Source organism: Leucoraja erinacea, chromosome 27 (genome assembly GCF_028641065.1).
Source record: "Leucoraja erinacea ecotype New England chromosome 27, Leri_hhj_1, whole genome shotgun sequence".
In the NCBI taxonomy this organism is placed as follows: Eukaryota; Metazoa; Chordata; class Chondrichthyes; order Rajiformes; family Rajidae; genus Leucoraja; species Leucoraja erinaceus.
The window spans coordinates 6,207,548-6,222,416 of NC_073403.1; the positions used below are offsets into that span (position 1 = coordinate 6,207,548).

General features: G+C 47.8%; 1 protein-coding gene across 2 annotated transcripts; it reads right to left on the bottom strand.

Annotated features, from left to right (window-relative positions):
- Positions 1–2,582: 2,582 nt before the first annotated feature.
- pnpo (pyridoxamine 5'-phosphate oxidase) lies at positions 2,583–14,869 on the bottom strand. 2 transcript variants are annotated; one of them, XM_055656925.1, is made up of 7 exons: positions 14,538–14,869; positions 12,858–12,982; positions 11,603–11,702; positions 10,659–10,712; positions 9,073–9,201; positions 7,364–7,434; positions 2,583–3,994 (listed from the first exon to the last, which is right to left on the bottom strand). In XM_055656925.1, coding segments are annotated over exons 1-7 (663 nt in total). In that variant the 5' UTR covers positions 14,721–14,869; the 3' UTR covers positions 2,583–3,993. The 2 variants fall into 2 exon arrangements, with proteins under 2 accessions (XP_055512900.1, XP_055512899.1); XM_055656924.1 differs by lacking the exon at positions 2,583–3,994 and adding an exon at positions 5,717–5,926.

Genomic DNA, 14,869 nt, shown 5'->3' on the forward strand with positions numbered 1-14,869 from the left:
AAATAATAAATTAAAATAAATAAAACATATCAGCAACTGTTCTAAGACGTCTCACACTCGTACTTAATACAGCAATCACACAGCATCACAAAATACACGTTTTCAATCACAGTAAGTCCAATGCAAATAACATCTGTTCAGTGTTTAACAGGGAAGAAAAACAGTACATCCGACCAGCGGAGGGCGCATGACCCATGCAAAATAAAACAAACATCACAATCCCTTCATTGTAAAAAAAGGTTTGAAAGTTCAGATAGTGCCTCATGCACGAGTCCAAGGTCACAAAGAAATTCCTTGCTTTGCATACGACGTGCCAGGCCTCTGTAGGTTTGCCTCTCTTTGCCGTTTCTTGCTTCTTGTCTCCTGTGGCATTCTCAAAGTGTCTGTTAAGTGCTTCGTATGACCTCCACACAGCCTTTACAGAACGGAAACTGCTGGCAACCCATCGGGTGTTTAAAAGTCTGCCAATCTTCAGGACTTGTGAGCCCACTTCTTGTGCTGCTTCCATAAGTTCCCGTGAATTTTTATTGGGCTGACTGTAGAGATTGTGGAGTTTGTCCATGAAAACTTTGAAGTGGTTGACTGCCTGAACCTCATCCACAGCATCATTTACAGCCAGTTCTAGACGGTGGTCCAGACAGTGTCATGTGAAGAGGTTAGGGTACCTTGCAGTCAGCCTGGTTGCCACACCAGAGTTTTTGCCTAACATAACACTGGCTCCATCAGAAACAAATGAGATCCAGTTGTTTTGAAGCCACTCTTCACTAAAGCCTGCGGTGTCCAAACAGTTTAATAGAGCTTCCTCTATAGACTCTGCCCTCTGGCTTTCCAGCTCCAAGAAAACAAATTCAGGAGTAGGTCCATCTAAAGAGGCCTTCACTTACCCGATACACTGCTGGCATCAGGCTCCGCTGTACTTCCCTCTTCTTCATCTAACGTCCTAGTGACTGCTGGAGTGTCGTCCGAGGCAGCAGCAGGCTTGTTTGTTTTTTTAAATGGCTAAGGGTAGTTTGTTGCTTCCGCTTCATATTTACTGTTGAGCCGCTGGAGATCACCTCGGCGCCGACCGAGTTGATATCGCTGTCGTCTAGGTGACGTGACGTCAGGTCTAGGTCACGGGCGGGCACGGGCCATGGACGGAAGCCTCTGTATGGCTATTATAACGCTGCGTTCCATTGTACTCGGAACCCGGGACTTTCCGACTTCCGACAAGGAAAAGTGCGACTCTGACAGAGACACAGCGCACAGGTTGAATTTATGAATGAAAGTATGACAGTTCTGTGACAGAGCTGTCATACTTTCATTCATAAAATAAGCAGAACTTCTGTCACTATCGAAGTTGATGCGTGTCGTTGCGCATTTCTAAGTGGGCATGCGGAAATGCTGGAGCTTTCTTAGTGGGTATACGGCGTATACCTGCGTATCACGTAGACTACACCTCTGATTGGACACCTCCGCTCAGTCTGCCTCAGCCAACCTGATCTCCCAGTTGCCAAACACTTTATCTCCCCCTCCCATTCCCACACTGACCTTTCAGTCCTGGGCCTCCTCCACTGTTAGAGCGAGGCCCAATGCAAATGACAAAAACAGCACCTCATGTTTTGCTTGGGCAGCTTACACCCCAGTGGTATGATTTCTCTATTAGAATATTGATTTCTCTAACTTCAAGTAACCCTTGCGTCCCCTCCCTCTCCACCCCTCCCCCACCCTAGTTGTTGTACTAGTTTCACTGTTGTCCTGTTGAGTTTTAGTCTGTATAACTCATTATCACCCAGCCCACAGCCAACAATGGAGTATTGTGGGCTCCACCTTTCCTTGATTGTCGCTGCTTTTTGCATATATTTCATTCATTTGTCCGATGTACCTTCTATATCTCTCGTTTCCCTCTCCCCACTCAGTCTGAAGAAGGGTCTCGACCCAAAAAGTCACATATTCCTTTTCTCCAGAGATGTTGCCTGACCCGCTGAGTTACTCCAGCATTTTGTGTCTATCTTCTGTTTAAAGCAGCATCTGCAGTTCCTTCCTACACAAGTAGTCTGCCGTTATCTCCCGCTGGGGTCTGAAGTCCAAGGGCCAAGTCCCACCTCGGGGATTTATCATTCCCTCCCAACCCCATTCTCCTGCCTTCGCCCCATAACCCCTGACATCTTAATCAAGAATCCATCTATCCTCGCCTTAAAAATATCAAATGACTTGGCCTCCATAGATTCGCCACCCTCTGACTAAAGAAATTCCTCCTCATCCCCTTTTTAAAGGTACACCCTTTTATTCTGAAGCTGTGTCCTCTGGTCCTAGCCTCTCCCACTGGTGGAAACATCCTCTCCACATCCACTTCAACGAGAGGTTTCAGGAGAAGGGAATCCCTCAGATTTTGGGGTTTGGGGTATTTGGGAATTGTTGAGGGCTTCATGGTATTAGTGATGTTCTCAGTCACAATTAGTGCTCTCCGCGCGGTAGGTTGTTTGTGGATCATTTCCTACACATGTACGGGTGAGGATGGAGGGGGGGGGGGAGGGGGGGGGAGATTTACAATAAGGAGGGTCTGCTGTTCCCATAGTGTAAGAAAACACGACTCGCTGTGAATGAGACCACAGTTTATTTACCACAATAATCACAGGTATCACAGTAACTGCACAACACCTTTGACTAGACGTAAAAGACTACGTTTCTGAAAGATTGCAAATGCAAGCAGAAAATGACAACCTTACCCATTCATTACGAACATTGACATTTAAACCTCAACCAGCAGAATGAGAGCAGTGTACAGTGGATGTTTGGGAACCCATAATGGTGGGAATACTCAGCTGGTCAGGCAGCCTCTGGACAGTGGGAAACCGTTCACCTCTCAGGTTAATGACCTTTCCTCACGTTTCTCTACGGTGTGTTTATGTGTTTCATGGCTTGTTGTGTTTTTGGAGGGGGTGTGGGGTCATTTTTGTGCGTGTACAGATGTGGTGAAGATGTCGCTGTTTAGAGCATATTGCACACCACTCTATACTGCGCCCTGTGGTCGAACTATGGAAAGACGATATTGCGGAGACTAAAGGTGACCTGTAATGATGCCATGAGAACATTGCTAAGGAAACCTAGATGGTGTAGTGCTGGTAACATGTTTGTGACTGCAGGAGTCAGTACTTTAGAAGCTATCCTAAGAAATCATATGCGGGATAAATGACTCTGAAAATGTAACTATTGTGGCCTTGTCAAACATAAGGTTTAGTACAACACGCTACGAATCTCAGCTGTGGAGACACTGGTATCGGTGTCTCGTTGTAGAACACTGATCTTTATTTTTTATCCTGGATTTTAAATCATGCATTGTGTTTTTTATATATAATTTATGATGCTTTTATAAGTTTTATACTAAGATTTCATATGTATTTTAAGGTATTTTTATATGCAATGTATTTTTATGTAATGTTGTCCCATGTCTGAACCTTGAGTCCAAAATAAAGTTCATGATATATTTCCCCATCTCCTTGGACCCCTTCAATATAGAGTTAGAAGACAAAAGTACACAAAATGCTGGAGAAACCTCCAGAGAGAGAGTTAGATTTAGCTCTTAGGACTAATGGAATCAAAGGATATGGGGAGAAAGCAGGATAGGCTACTGATTTTGGATGATTAGCCATGATCAGATTGAATGGCTGTGCTGGCTCGAAGGGCCGAATGGCCTGCTCCATTGTCTATGTTTCTATGGTAGACAAAAGTGTTGGAGAAACTCAGCGGGTGAGGCAGCATCTATGGAGCGAAGGAAAAAGGCAACGTTTCGGGCCAAAACCCTTCTTCAGACTGATGTAGGGTGGGGGGCAGTTCCTTCTTGAACATTTTGTCTACTCCACTGCGATATGTCCTCAAGGTATGCCTACTTTGAAGAAGTTCTCCTCCTCCCTCCGAAAATCCAGCACTTTTGTCTACCTTCGATTTTCCAGCATCTGCAGTTCCTTCTTGAAGGTCTATGTTTGTATGTAACTCACCACGTCAGGCAGCATCTCTGGAGAACATGGATAGATGATATTTCGGGTTGAGACCCTTCTTCAGACTGATTACAGGGGGGGAACAGGAACGGGGTGCTGATTGGGTATGATCAGCCATGCTCACGTTGAATGGCGGTGCTGGCTCGAAGGGCCGAATGGCCTACTCCTGCACCTATTGTCTATTGGAACAGAAAGCTAGAAGAGGGGAGAGGGGCAGGACAAAGCGTGCGTGGTAGGTGATAGGAGAATGCAAGTGAGCGGGAAGGGGGTGAATAAGCAGATGGCTGGAATAAGGACCAGAGATAGACCAGGATAGAAGAATGTGGGTCATTGTTGTTGTTGTGGAACTGGAATCAAGATGGGATGGTGCTACCAGAGTACACAGTAGGTTTCCCTCCCTGAGATCACAGGGAAGCTGTTGGCATTCAATGACAACTCGTGAGCTGTTTATTACCAGACTTTGCCATGGGGAATGTCACTTTGCATTCCAATGAGATTAATCTGTCTGCTCATCAGGATTATAAAAGCAGCATCATAATTGGTGCACTAGTCGGAATGGTCATTGCAATTTAGTTTAGTTTGTGGATGGTTTAATGTCACCTGTACTGAGGTGAAGTGAAAAGCTTTTGTTGCGTGCTAACCAGTCAGCAGAGGGACTATACATTATTACAATCGAGCTGTCCACAGTGTACAGATACTGTACGTGAATGGAGAACTCAACCATGAAAAGCCAGATCAAGCGGAGAGGGCAATGATCAGACAGCGTCCACTGGCAAGAGGGAGTAAGAGTTTTGAAGAGTCTGAGGAAGGGTCTCGGCCTGAAACGTTACCCGTTCCTTCTCTCTAGAGATGCTGTCTGTCCCGCTGAGTTACTCCAGCTTTTCGAGTTTTCCAAGAGTTTCACCCTTTCGCTACATATGAGAATGAAACTCCCTTGACTCTCTCGACCAATTGCACATGTTTACAACATGGGACATTAATCAACCTTATTGAATTGAATAGAGAAGGCTACGGTAATGCGATTAGTTGGAATAGATCTGGATGGTGACGCAGTCACAGGGTGAGCAGAGGGACTCCTTCCCCAGCGATGGGACTCCCCAGGGCATGGTCCCTAGACTACCGTACATCCAACCTTACAACTTGGGCGCTGAGTGGCTTAGGGACTTGGTATCTGTTCAAGACCTCAATGGGTTTTTTTATTATGCATGTACCAAAGTTCAGTGACATTTTGTTTTTGCATGCAGCTCACCAAGACTATCACTATGCATGAGCTCCTGTTAGACCAGAATGTACAGAACTGCCCACTGAGTCTGTCTGCAAATGTCACTGGGATTTGGCAGCACAAAGGCCTGTGGCAGCAATCACCTCCATTCCCATCGTCCCGTGAATCATTGTCCCACTCCTAGGCTAGTGTAGATTGGGAGTGTGTACGAAGAAGCTGCAGATGCCAGTTAACATCTCTGGAGAACTGATGAAGGTTCTCGACCCGAAACGTCACCTGCTCCTATTCTCCAGAGAGCCTGTAGGACTCTATAACCCTAAAACCAAACGCATGGGAGATGGGTGACCATGGGCGGAATGAGACGAGCCGCTGTACGGAGCAGTCGAGGGCACCTTGAAGGGCTGTTCCCATCACAGTTCCAACAGTGTGAAATGTCGAAGAGTCTTGAAGAATCTGGCGAGGTCGTGGCAGTGACGAGCTTGGCTTGGGGGCGCGGGGGGAGGGAGGGTGGGGGGGGCAGGGGGGGGGGGGGGGGGGGGGGGGTTTGCAGGTGGAGTTCCGTCACGGAGACAGGCGTTTATACACCCAGGTGCCCTGGGCCCGGTGGACCAGGGTGGAGTCTGGGACCTGAGTCTGGCCCTGGCGTTGGAACACGATCCTGTCATGCAGTCGGTTGGTCTGACCCTGCCAGAACTCCATGGTCTCCGGCTCCAGCACGTAGCCACCCCTTCAAAGCACAGAGTCACATCCAGTCACCACAGAGAACCAGGGCACCTGGCCAACAAACCCTCTGCACATTCACTTGCGCTGTCCCTGGCCCATCCCCCACCTCGTTACCCCACCTCATTACCACCCCCACCGTTACCACCCCACCCCACCTCGTTACCACCCCACCCCGACCCCCCCACTCCGTTACCACCCCACCCCACAACCCACCCCACCTCGTTACCACCCCACCTCGTTACTGACCCACCCCCCTCGCCCACCCCACCCCGACCCACCTCACCCCGACCCACCTCGTTACCACCCCACCCCGTTACCACCCCACCCCGACCCACCTCGTTCCCACCCCACCCCCACCGTTCCCACCCCACCCCAACTGTTCCCCTTCCCCCAACACGCCCACATCACCCCCGAGGAAGTGGCTCTGCTAGTATTAGTTTTAATGTTAGTCTGATCTTAGTGATACTGCTTGGAAACAGGCCGTTCGGCCCACTGAGTCTACACTGACCATCCATCACCCGTCCACTAGTTCTATGTCACGAGGGACAATTTACAGAAGCCAATTCACCTACAAACCTGCACATCCTCTGCCTACATGTGATCCATTTCCCTCCATTCCCTGCGTATCCATGTGCCTGTCCAAAAACCTTTTACACACGGCTATCGTATCTGTCCCCACCACCACCCCTGGCAGCGCGTTCCAGGCACCCTCTGTGTAAACTGCACATCTCCTTTAAATTTTGCCCCTCTCAAATTAAAGCTATGACCTCCCGTATTTGATTTTTCCATCCTGGAGAAAACGTTCTGACTGTCTACCTTGTCTACGCCTCTCATCATTTTCGATACTTATATCAGGTCTGCCACAACGTCCCGTGTTTCAGAGAAAACAATCCAAGCCTGTCTAACCTCTCCCTGTAGCTAATACCCCCCCGAATCCAGCAAATGATCCACTTCATTACATGACATTTATTAATTTGTCGAGTTACTCCAGCATTTTGTGTCTATCTTACCTCTTGACAGATTCTCTCTTGAATTAAGAGAGCGTCTCCTGACTCTAGATTTTAACACTCAACTCTCAAAGAAGGCAGTGGAGGCCAATTCACTGGATGTTTTCAACAGAGAGTTAAATTTAGCTCTCAGGCCTAAAGGAATCAAGGGATATGGAGAAAAAGCAGGAACATGCTACTGATTCTGGATGCTCAGCAAGGATGATATTGAATGGCGGTGCTGGCTCGAAGGGCTGAATGGCCCACTTCTCCACCTATTTACTATGATGGATTGACCATCACATGTTCCTGGCTTTCTTGCTCCAGATTTGATTTAAGAGTTTTGTTGGCGTTCCCAGGTTGGTTATTCTCTAGTCTGACTTGCCCCGGCTGTCTCAATCTCCTTGCACGTCAGATAGGAAAGGCTTGCTCAGTCACCTATCAGCATCACTCACCAGTAATCAGGTATCGGCACATCCTGACCTTTGTAGACTTCCTCCATCTCTGCATTCTTCTTCCTCAGAAACTGAAGCAGAAACAACAAGACTGGGAGGTCAGTAGAGCTTGGTTACATCCTCCCTTTGACAGTTCAGTTTAGTTTATTGTCACGTGTACCAAGTGAAAAGCTTTTGTTGCGTGCTAACCAGTCAGCAGAAGGACAATACATGATTACCATCGAGCCATTCACATTGTATAGATACATGATAAGGAAAATACATTTAGTGCAAGGTAAAGCCAGCAAAGTCCGATCAAGGATAGTCTGAGGGTCATCAATGAAACATAGAAACATAGAAATTAGGTGGAGGAGTAGGCCATTCGGCCCTTCGAGCCTGCACCGCCATTCAATATGATCATGGCTGATCATCCAACTCAGTATCCCGGATCTGCCTTCTCTCCATACCCTCTGATCCCCTTAGCCACCAAGGGCCACATCTAACTCCCTCTTAAATATAGCCAATGAACTGGCCTCGACTACCCTCTGCGGCAGAGAGTTCCAGAGATTCACCACTCTCTGTGTGAAAAAAGTTCTTCTCATCTCGGTTTTAAAGGATTTCCCCCTTATCCTTAAGCTGTGACCCCTTGTCCTGGGCTTCCCCAACATCGGGAACAATCTTCCTGCATCTAGCCTGTCCAACCCCTTAAGAATTTTGTAAGTTTCTATAAGATCCCCTCTCAATCTCCTAAATTCAGAGGTAAACCAAGTCTATCCAGTCTTTCTTCATAAGACAGTCCTGACATCCCAGGAATCAGTCTGGTGAACCTTCTCTGTACTCCCTCTATGGCAATAATGTCCTTCCTCAGATTCAGGAGACCAAAACTGTACTCAATGAAGTAGATAGTAGTTCAGCACTGCTCTCTGGTTGGGGTAGGATGGTTCAGTTGCCTGATAACAGCTGGGAAGAAACTGTACCTGAATCTGAAGGTGTGTGTTTTCACACTTCGATACTTTTTGCCTGATGAGAGAGGGGAGAAGGGGGAGTGGCCTGGGTGCGACTCGTCCTTGATTATGTTACTGGCCTTGCCAAGGCAGAGTGAGGTATAAATGGAGTCAATGGAAGGGAGATTGGTTTGTGTGCTGGTCTGGGTTGCATCCACAATTCTCTGCAATTTCTTGCGGTCTTGGATGGAGCTGTTCCCAAACCGTGGTGCATCTGAATGAAATGCTTTCCACGGCGCATCTGTAGAAGTTGCTGAGAGTTATAGGGGACATGCCAAACTTCCTGAGCCTTCTTAGTGGCGCTGGGGTGTTTGAGAATGGCACGCTTGGAATAAACGATCCGTACATTTTGCAAGGAGATCGTACCGTTTTCCGAACGGTTACTCGGTGTATGCGCGGAAGATGCCATCTTTTGTAAGTTACCACGATGCTTAAAGTTCAAACTTCTACCTTATTGATTGGAGGACCAAGAAACCAAGAAAGACATACAGGTTTGTGGGTTCATTGGCTTCCCGTAAAATTGTAAATTGCCCCTAGTGTGAGTAGGATAGTGTTAATGTATGGGGCGGACCCGGTGGGCTGAAGGGCCTGTTTCTGCGTTGTCTATCTAAAGTCTAATGTAAATGCATAGTGGCTCGAGTCGGTGACGGCGACTGCAGTCCGGGTGTTGTGATGGAGATTGGTCATACAATGTTTACTGGTTCCTGAGCCCTTGTTTCGACCCACCTCTCTGTTTGGGATCACCGAGCTCTGGTGACTGACCAGTGCCCCAATCTGGCTGCTCCTGGGCCTGGAATGGAAATACTCCTCAGAATCCTTCCTCGGCAACTTTGCCACCCGCCCTTCGATGCGTACCTGGAGGCAAGAAAGTTTAGTTTAGTTTATTGTCACGTCAAGTGTACCGAGGTACAGTGAAAAGCTTTTTGTTGCGTGCTGAACCAGTCAGCGGAGAGACAATAAATACATGATTACAATCGAGCCAATTGTTACAGTGTAGTGATACAAGATAAAGGGAATAACGTTTAGTGCAAGGTAAATCCAGTCAAGTCTGATCAAATGTGCAGGAAGGAACTGCAGATGCTGGTTTAAACCGAAGATAGAGACAAAAAAGCTGGAGTAACTCTGCGGGACAGGCCGCATCTCTGGAGAGAAGGAATGGGTGACGTTTCTTGTCACTCTGTAGAAGGGTCTTGACCCAAAACGTCACCCATTCCTTCTCTCCAGAAATGCTGCCTTTCCCGCTGAGTTACTCCAGCTTTTTGTGTCTAATGTCCGATCAAAGATAGTCCGAGGGCCACCAATGAGCTGGATAGTAGTTCAGGACTGCAGTAGTTCAGACAGTGGTCAACGATTCTAGGATGGCTTCCAATACTACATCCAAAGCATCTGGTCCGGAATACTGGGGGAAATTCTATCGGCAGAGAGGGAGGAGATCACGGACTCATTGCCATGGGGCCAGGTGAATGGTAGAGGCATATTGATGGACTGCCGGGTCGACAAGGAGGCTGCATGCAACAAAAGTTTTTCACTGGACCTGCACCGCAATTTTGCAATGCTCCAATTTACAACTATAATGTACTATCTTGCCATAGACATTCTTGCCATTGAGGGAATACAGAGAAGTTCACCAGACTGATTCCTGGGATGGCAGGACTTTCCTATGAAGAAAGACTGGATAGACTCGGCTTGTACTCGCTAGAATTTAGAAGATTGAGGGGGGATCTTATAGAAACTTACAAAATCCTTAAGTGGTTGGACAGGCTAGATGCAGGAAGATTATTCCCGATGTTGGGGAAGTCCAGAACAAGGGGTCACAGTTTAAGGATAAGAGGGAAGTCTTTTAGGACCGAGATGAGAAAAACATTTTTCACACAGAGAGTGTTGAATCTGTGGAATTCTCTGCCACAGAAGGTAGTTGAGGCCAGTTCATTGGCTATATTTAAGAGGGAGTTAGATGTGGCCTTTGTGGCTAAAGGGATCAGGGGGTATGGAGAGAAGGCAGGGATGGGATACTGAGTTGGATGATCAGCCATGATCACATTGAATGGCGGTGCAGGCTAAAAGGGCCGAATGGCCTACTCCTGCACCTATTTTCTATGTTTCTATCTTTTTCCCATAAATATTTAAAAACTAATAGAGTAAATAGTCTGTTTGGTGTTGAGTTGCTGTGCTGTAAACTGGAGAGGTCATGCCCCATCACCACGAACACTGTTACGTATGTTAGTTTTACAAATATCGTCAGTTTGTTCAGCGTGGGAGGAAAAAGTAACGTGCATTTAGTAAGTGAGTCCATAATTTAAATGAGAACGTACTTGCCTATTCAAGGGCTCCCAATAAAACACAATTGCTGCAAATGGATTGGTCTCCTGAAGGAGGAAGAAAACAGGAACAAGATCAGCGACCGGCAGATGGCCATGCAGTGTATAATAGAACAGAGCGGCGCAGCAGGTAGAACTGCTGCCTCCCAGCGCCAGAGACCCGGGTTCAATCCTGACCTTGGGTGCTGTCTACGTGGAGTTTGCACGTTCTCCCTGTGGCCGTGTGGGTTCCCGCTGGGCGCTCTAGTTTCCTCCCACATCCCAAAGATGGAGTCGCCGCCTCAAAAAGGTAGCCAGCATCATCAGAGACCCACACCACTCATCTCTCCACTGCCATCAGGAAGAAGGTACAGGAGCCTGAAAACTGTATCTTCCAGGTTCAGGAACAGCTGCTTCCCCACAGCCATCAGGCTATTAAACACGGCAACCTCAAATAAGCTCTGAATACAATAGACTATTATTATAATAGTAATTATTATTATTGCACAACTATTGTTACATTGTGTGTGTGTGTGTGTGTGTGTGTGTGTGTGTGAATATGTGTATATACACACACTGAACGTTTTTTGTCTCGTTTATCATATTGTTTACAGTGTACCATGTTTACATATTCTGTTGTGCTTCAGCAAGTAAGAATTTCATTGTTCTATCTGGGACACATGACAATGAAACACTCTTGCCTCATTTAAGCCGTGCTGTTTTGTAGGTTAATCGGCCCTCTGTAAATTGCCCCCTAGTGCACAGGGAGTGAATGAGAAAGTGGAATAACGTGGAACTAGTGTGAACGGGTGATCGATGGTCGGTGTGGACTCGGTGGGCCGAGGAGCCCGTTTCCACGCTGTGTCTTGCGATCCTGTACAACGGGTGTGCAGTGTGATGGGTTTGTGTGGGTTATGATCCATGGTGGGTGTCACTAGGTCAAGCCATCATCCACTCACCAGTTCACGGCCCTTCCGGCTCTCGTGGTTGGTGAAGAATCTGAACCCATCGGCTCCAAACCCTTTGAGAAGCAGCATTCGAGCAGAGGGTCTTCCATCCCTGGAACAGAAGCAGGAACTCTAATCAAGAATGATTCCAGGAATGAGTTGGGTTAGCATACGATGAGCGTTTGACGGCACTGGGCCTGTACTCGCTGGAGTTTAGAAGATTGAGGGGGAACCTCATTGAAACTTGTAGAATAATGAAAGGCCTGGATAGAGTGGATGTGGGGAGGATGTTTCCACTGGTGGGAGAGTCCAGGGCCAGATGTCATAGCCTCAGAATTAAAATGTGTTCTTTTAGTAAGGAGGTGAGGAGGAACTTCTTTAGTCAGAGGGTAGTTAATCTGTGGAACTCATTGCCACAGAGGGCTGTGGAGGCCATCAGTGGATATTTTTAAGGCACATTCTTGATTAGAACGGGTGTCAAGGGTTCTGGGGAGAAGGCAAGAAAATGGGATTAGGCAGAGATCAGCCATGATTGAATTGCAGAGTAAATGCAATGGGCCGAATGGCCTAATTCTACTCCTATAACTTGTAATACATCTACATCCGATGCTTCTACTATTTCCCTTTATAACTTCCAGTTATTCCCTTTATCCTGTATCTGTACACTGTGGATGGCTCTATGTTAATCATGTATAATCTTTCTACTGACTGGATAGCACGCAACCACAACAAAGCTTTTCACAGTACCTCAGCACGCGACAATAAACTAAAATAAAAATGAACTAAAACATATTGCAAGGAGTGCAATAATTAATTAATTGGATGAATTAAACCGGTGACAACTGTAACATGGAGCCCTGGGGTTGGGGGGGGCGAGCAGACTGGGGGCACGGTGGCGCAGCGGTAGAGTTGCTGCCTCACAGCGGCAGTGAGCCCGGTTCAATCCTGACCACGGGTGCTGCCTGTGCGGAGTTTGTACGTTTGTCTCTGTGACCGCGTGGGTTATCGCCAGTTTCCTCCCACACTCCAAAGACGTGCAGGTTTGTAGGTTAATTGGCTTCTGTAAATTGTAAATTGTCCCTAGTGTGTGGGATCGTGCTAGTGTACGGGGTGATCACTGGTCGGCACGGACTCGGTGGGCCGAAGGGCCCGTTTCCCTTCTGTTTCCGCGCTGTATCTCTCAGCTGAAAAAAAACGAAGCATTGAGTTTTATGAAGGTTTAGAGACGTCCTTTGGGTTCAGCAAAGTAAGTGGTAAAGTTAGTTACCTGGTACAGGTTGCAAGGCACATGGCATTGGCTTCTAGGATAGACGGGCACTTGGTGGCATCTTCAAACCAGTCACCAAACTGCTTCATGGGGTCCAATGAAACCAGATGATTTTCTTCGAAAGCCTGGTCAGAGAGAGAGGTAACGCTAGCATTTATATCAAGAGGGCTTGTATACAAGAACAGAGGTGTAATGCTGAGGCTCTATAACAGGGGTTCCCAACCTTTTTTGTGCCGTTTACCCCTGGCAACTTTAATACCAGTATACCAGAACCAAACACAGTCAGTCAATGAGAAAACATATGTACAAATCCAGAATCAACACATTTACCCCCTGGGTTGGCAAAATTTACCCACTGGGGGTAAGTTTACCCAAGCGTAGGCTTGGCGATCGTTTCGCCGAACACCTCCGCTCGGTCCGCATTAACCAACCTGACCTCCCTGTGGCTCAGCACTTCAACTCCCCCTCCCATTCTGAATCCGTCCTGGGCCTCCTCCATGGCAAGTGTGAGCACCACCGGAAATTGGAGGAGCAGCACCTCATATTCCGCTTGGGCAGTCTGCACCCAAGCGGCATAAACATTGAATTCTCCAATTTCCGGTAGCCCTTGCTGTCTCCTCCCATTCTCAGCTCCCCCTCAGCCGTCGGGCTCCTCCTCTTCCTTTTTCCTTTCTTCTCCCCATCTGCCCCCCCCCCCCCCCCACTGTCCATCAGTCTGAAGAAGGGTTTCGGCACGAAACGTTGCCTATTTCCTTCGCTCCATAGATGCTGCTGCCCCCGCTGAGTTTCTCCAGCACTTTTGTCTACCCAGGTTTGGGAACCCTTGCTCTCTAAGGCACTGGACAGACTGCATTTGGAGTACTGTGAGCAAATTTGGGCACCATATCTGAGGAAGGATGTGCTGGCTCTAGAGGGGGTTTACAAGAATGATCCCAGGAATGAGTGGATTAGCATATGATGAGCGTTTGGCTGCACTGGGCCTGTACTCGCTGGAGTTTAGAAGATTGAGGGGGGGGACCTCATTGAAACTTACAGAATATTGAAAGGCATAGATAGAGTGGATGTGGAGAGGATGTTTCCACTGGTGGGAGAGTCTAGGACCAGAGGTCACAGCCTCAGAATTAAAGGGCGCTCTTTTAGAAAGGAGGCGAGGAGGAACTTCTTTAGCCAGAGGGTGGTTAATTTTTGGGACTCATTGCCACAGAGGGCTGTGGATATTTTTAAGGCAGAGATAGACAAATTCTTGATTAGAATGGGTGTGAAGGGTTATGGGAATCAGCCATGATTGAATGGTGGAGTGGAGTTGATGGGCCGAATGGCCTCATTTTATCCCTATTACTCGTGAAGCTGACCTTCTGTTTGGTGATGGGCCGATGCAGTTTCCATGCTGTAGACTATATACACATGGTCCTTCACACTCAACCGTACCCACCATAACTAGGCCTGAGATAAACATCACATTCTCTGCCAAATGTCATATTTCTCATCTAGATTTGTGTTACTGTTGGAGAAGATCGTTTACTGGAAGTTAAACTAATTATTTTGCTGTCTCTTTAGAGATTGTGTACATTAAGTCCTCTTATATGGGGGGAGGGGGGGACTAAGCGGCGCCGATGGCGATGTATCACTGAATGGATACATGGCGGTTGTTACACCGAGTTGCTACATTTGGCTACTCACGTCCTGGTCACATTTGTAGCTCGTCCTCATGGCGGCCACGTCCAGCGAGGGGCCGGGTGTGGAGGACATGCCGGCGGGTCTGGCAGCCGGGCCGGCTCTCCTGTCGCCGAGCAGCGAGTGCGCGGCGCGTCTGCTGACAGTAACCGCGACACTGATGCTGGTGTCAGTTACCCGCCGCCACATCCCTCCCTCCTCTGTCTGTCTCTCTCTCTCTCTCCCTCTGTCTCCCTCCCTCCCTCCCTGGGTCCGAGGGTCACAGCGCTCTGATCTAATCCTCACACACTGCCAAGCCTGTGTTGCAGGTCACCTTTCCTTCTGCCCCAGATTTGGTT

Excerpts from the sequence above, each read along its gene's own strand:
- pnpo (XM_055656924.1), bottom strand. The coding sequence starts at position 14,720 with ATGTGGCGGCGGGTAACTGACACCAGCATCAGTGTCGCGGTTACTGTC. Across the intron at positions 10,713-11,602 it reads GCCGGAAGGGCCGTGAACTG|GAGACCAATCCATTTGCAGC; the intron begins GTGAGTGGATGA and ends TTCCTCCTTCAG. Across the intron at positions 7,435-9,072 it reads CGGTGATCCCAAACAGAGAG|TTTCTGAGGAAGAAGAATGC; the intron begins GTGGGTCGAAAC and ends TTTCTGCTTCAG.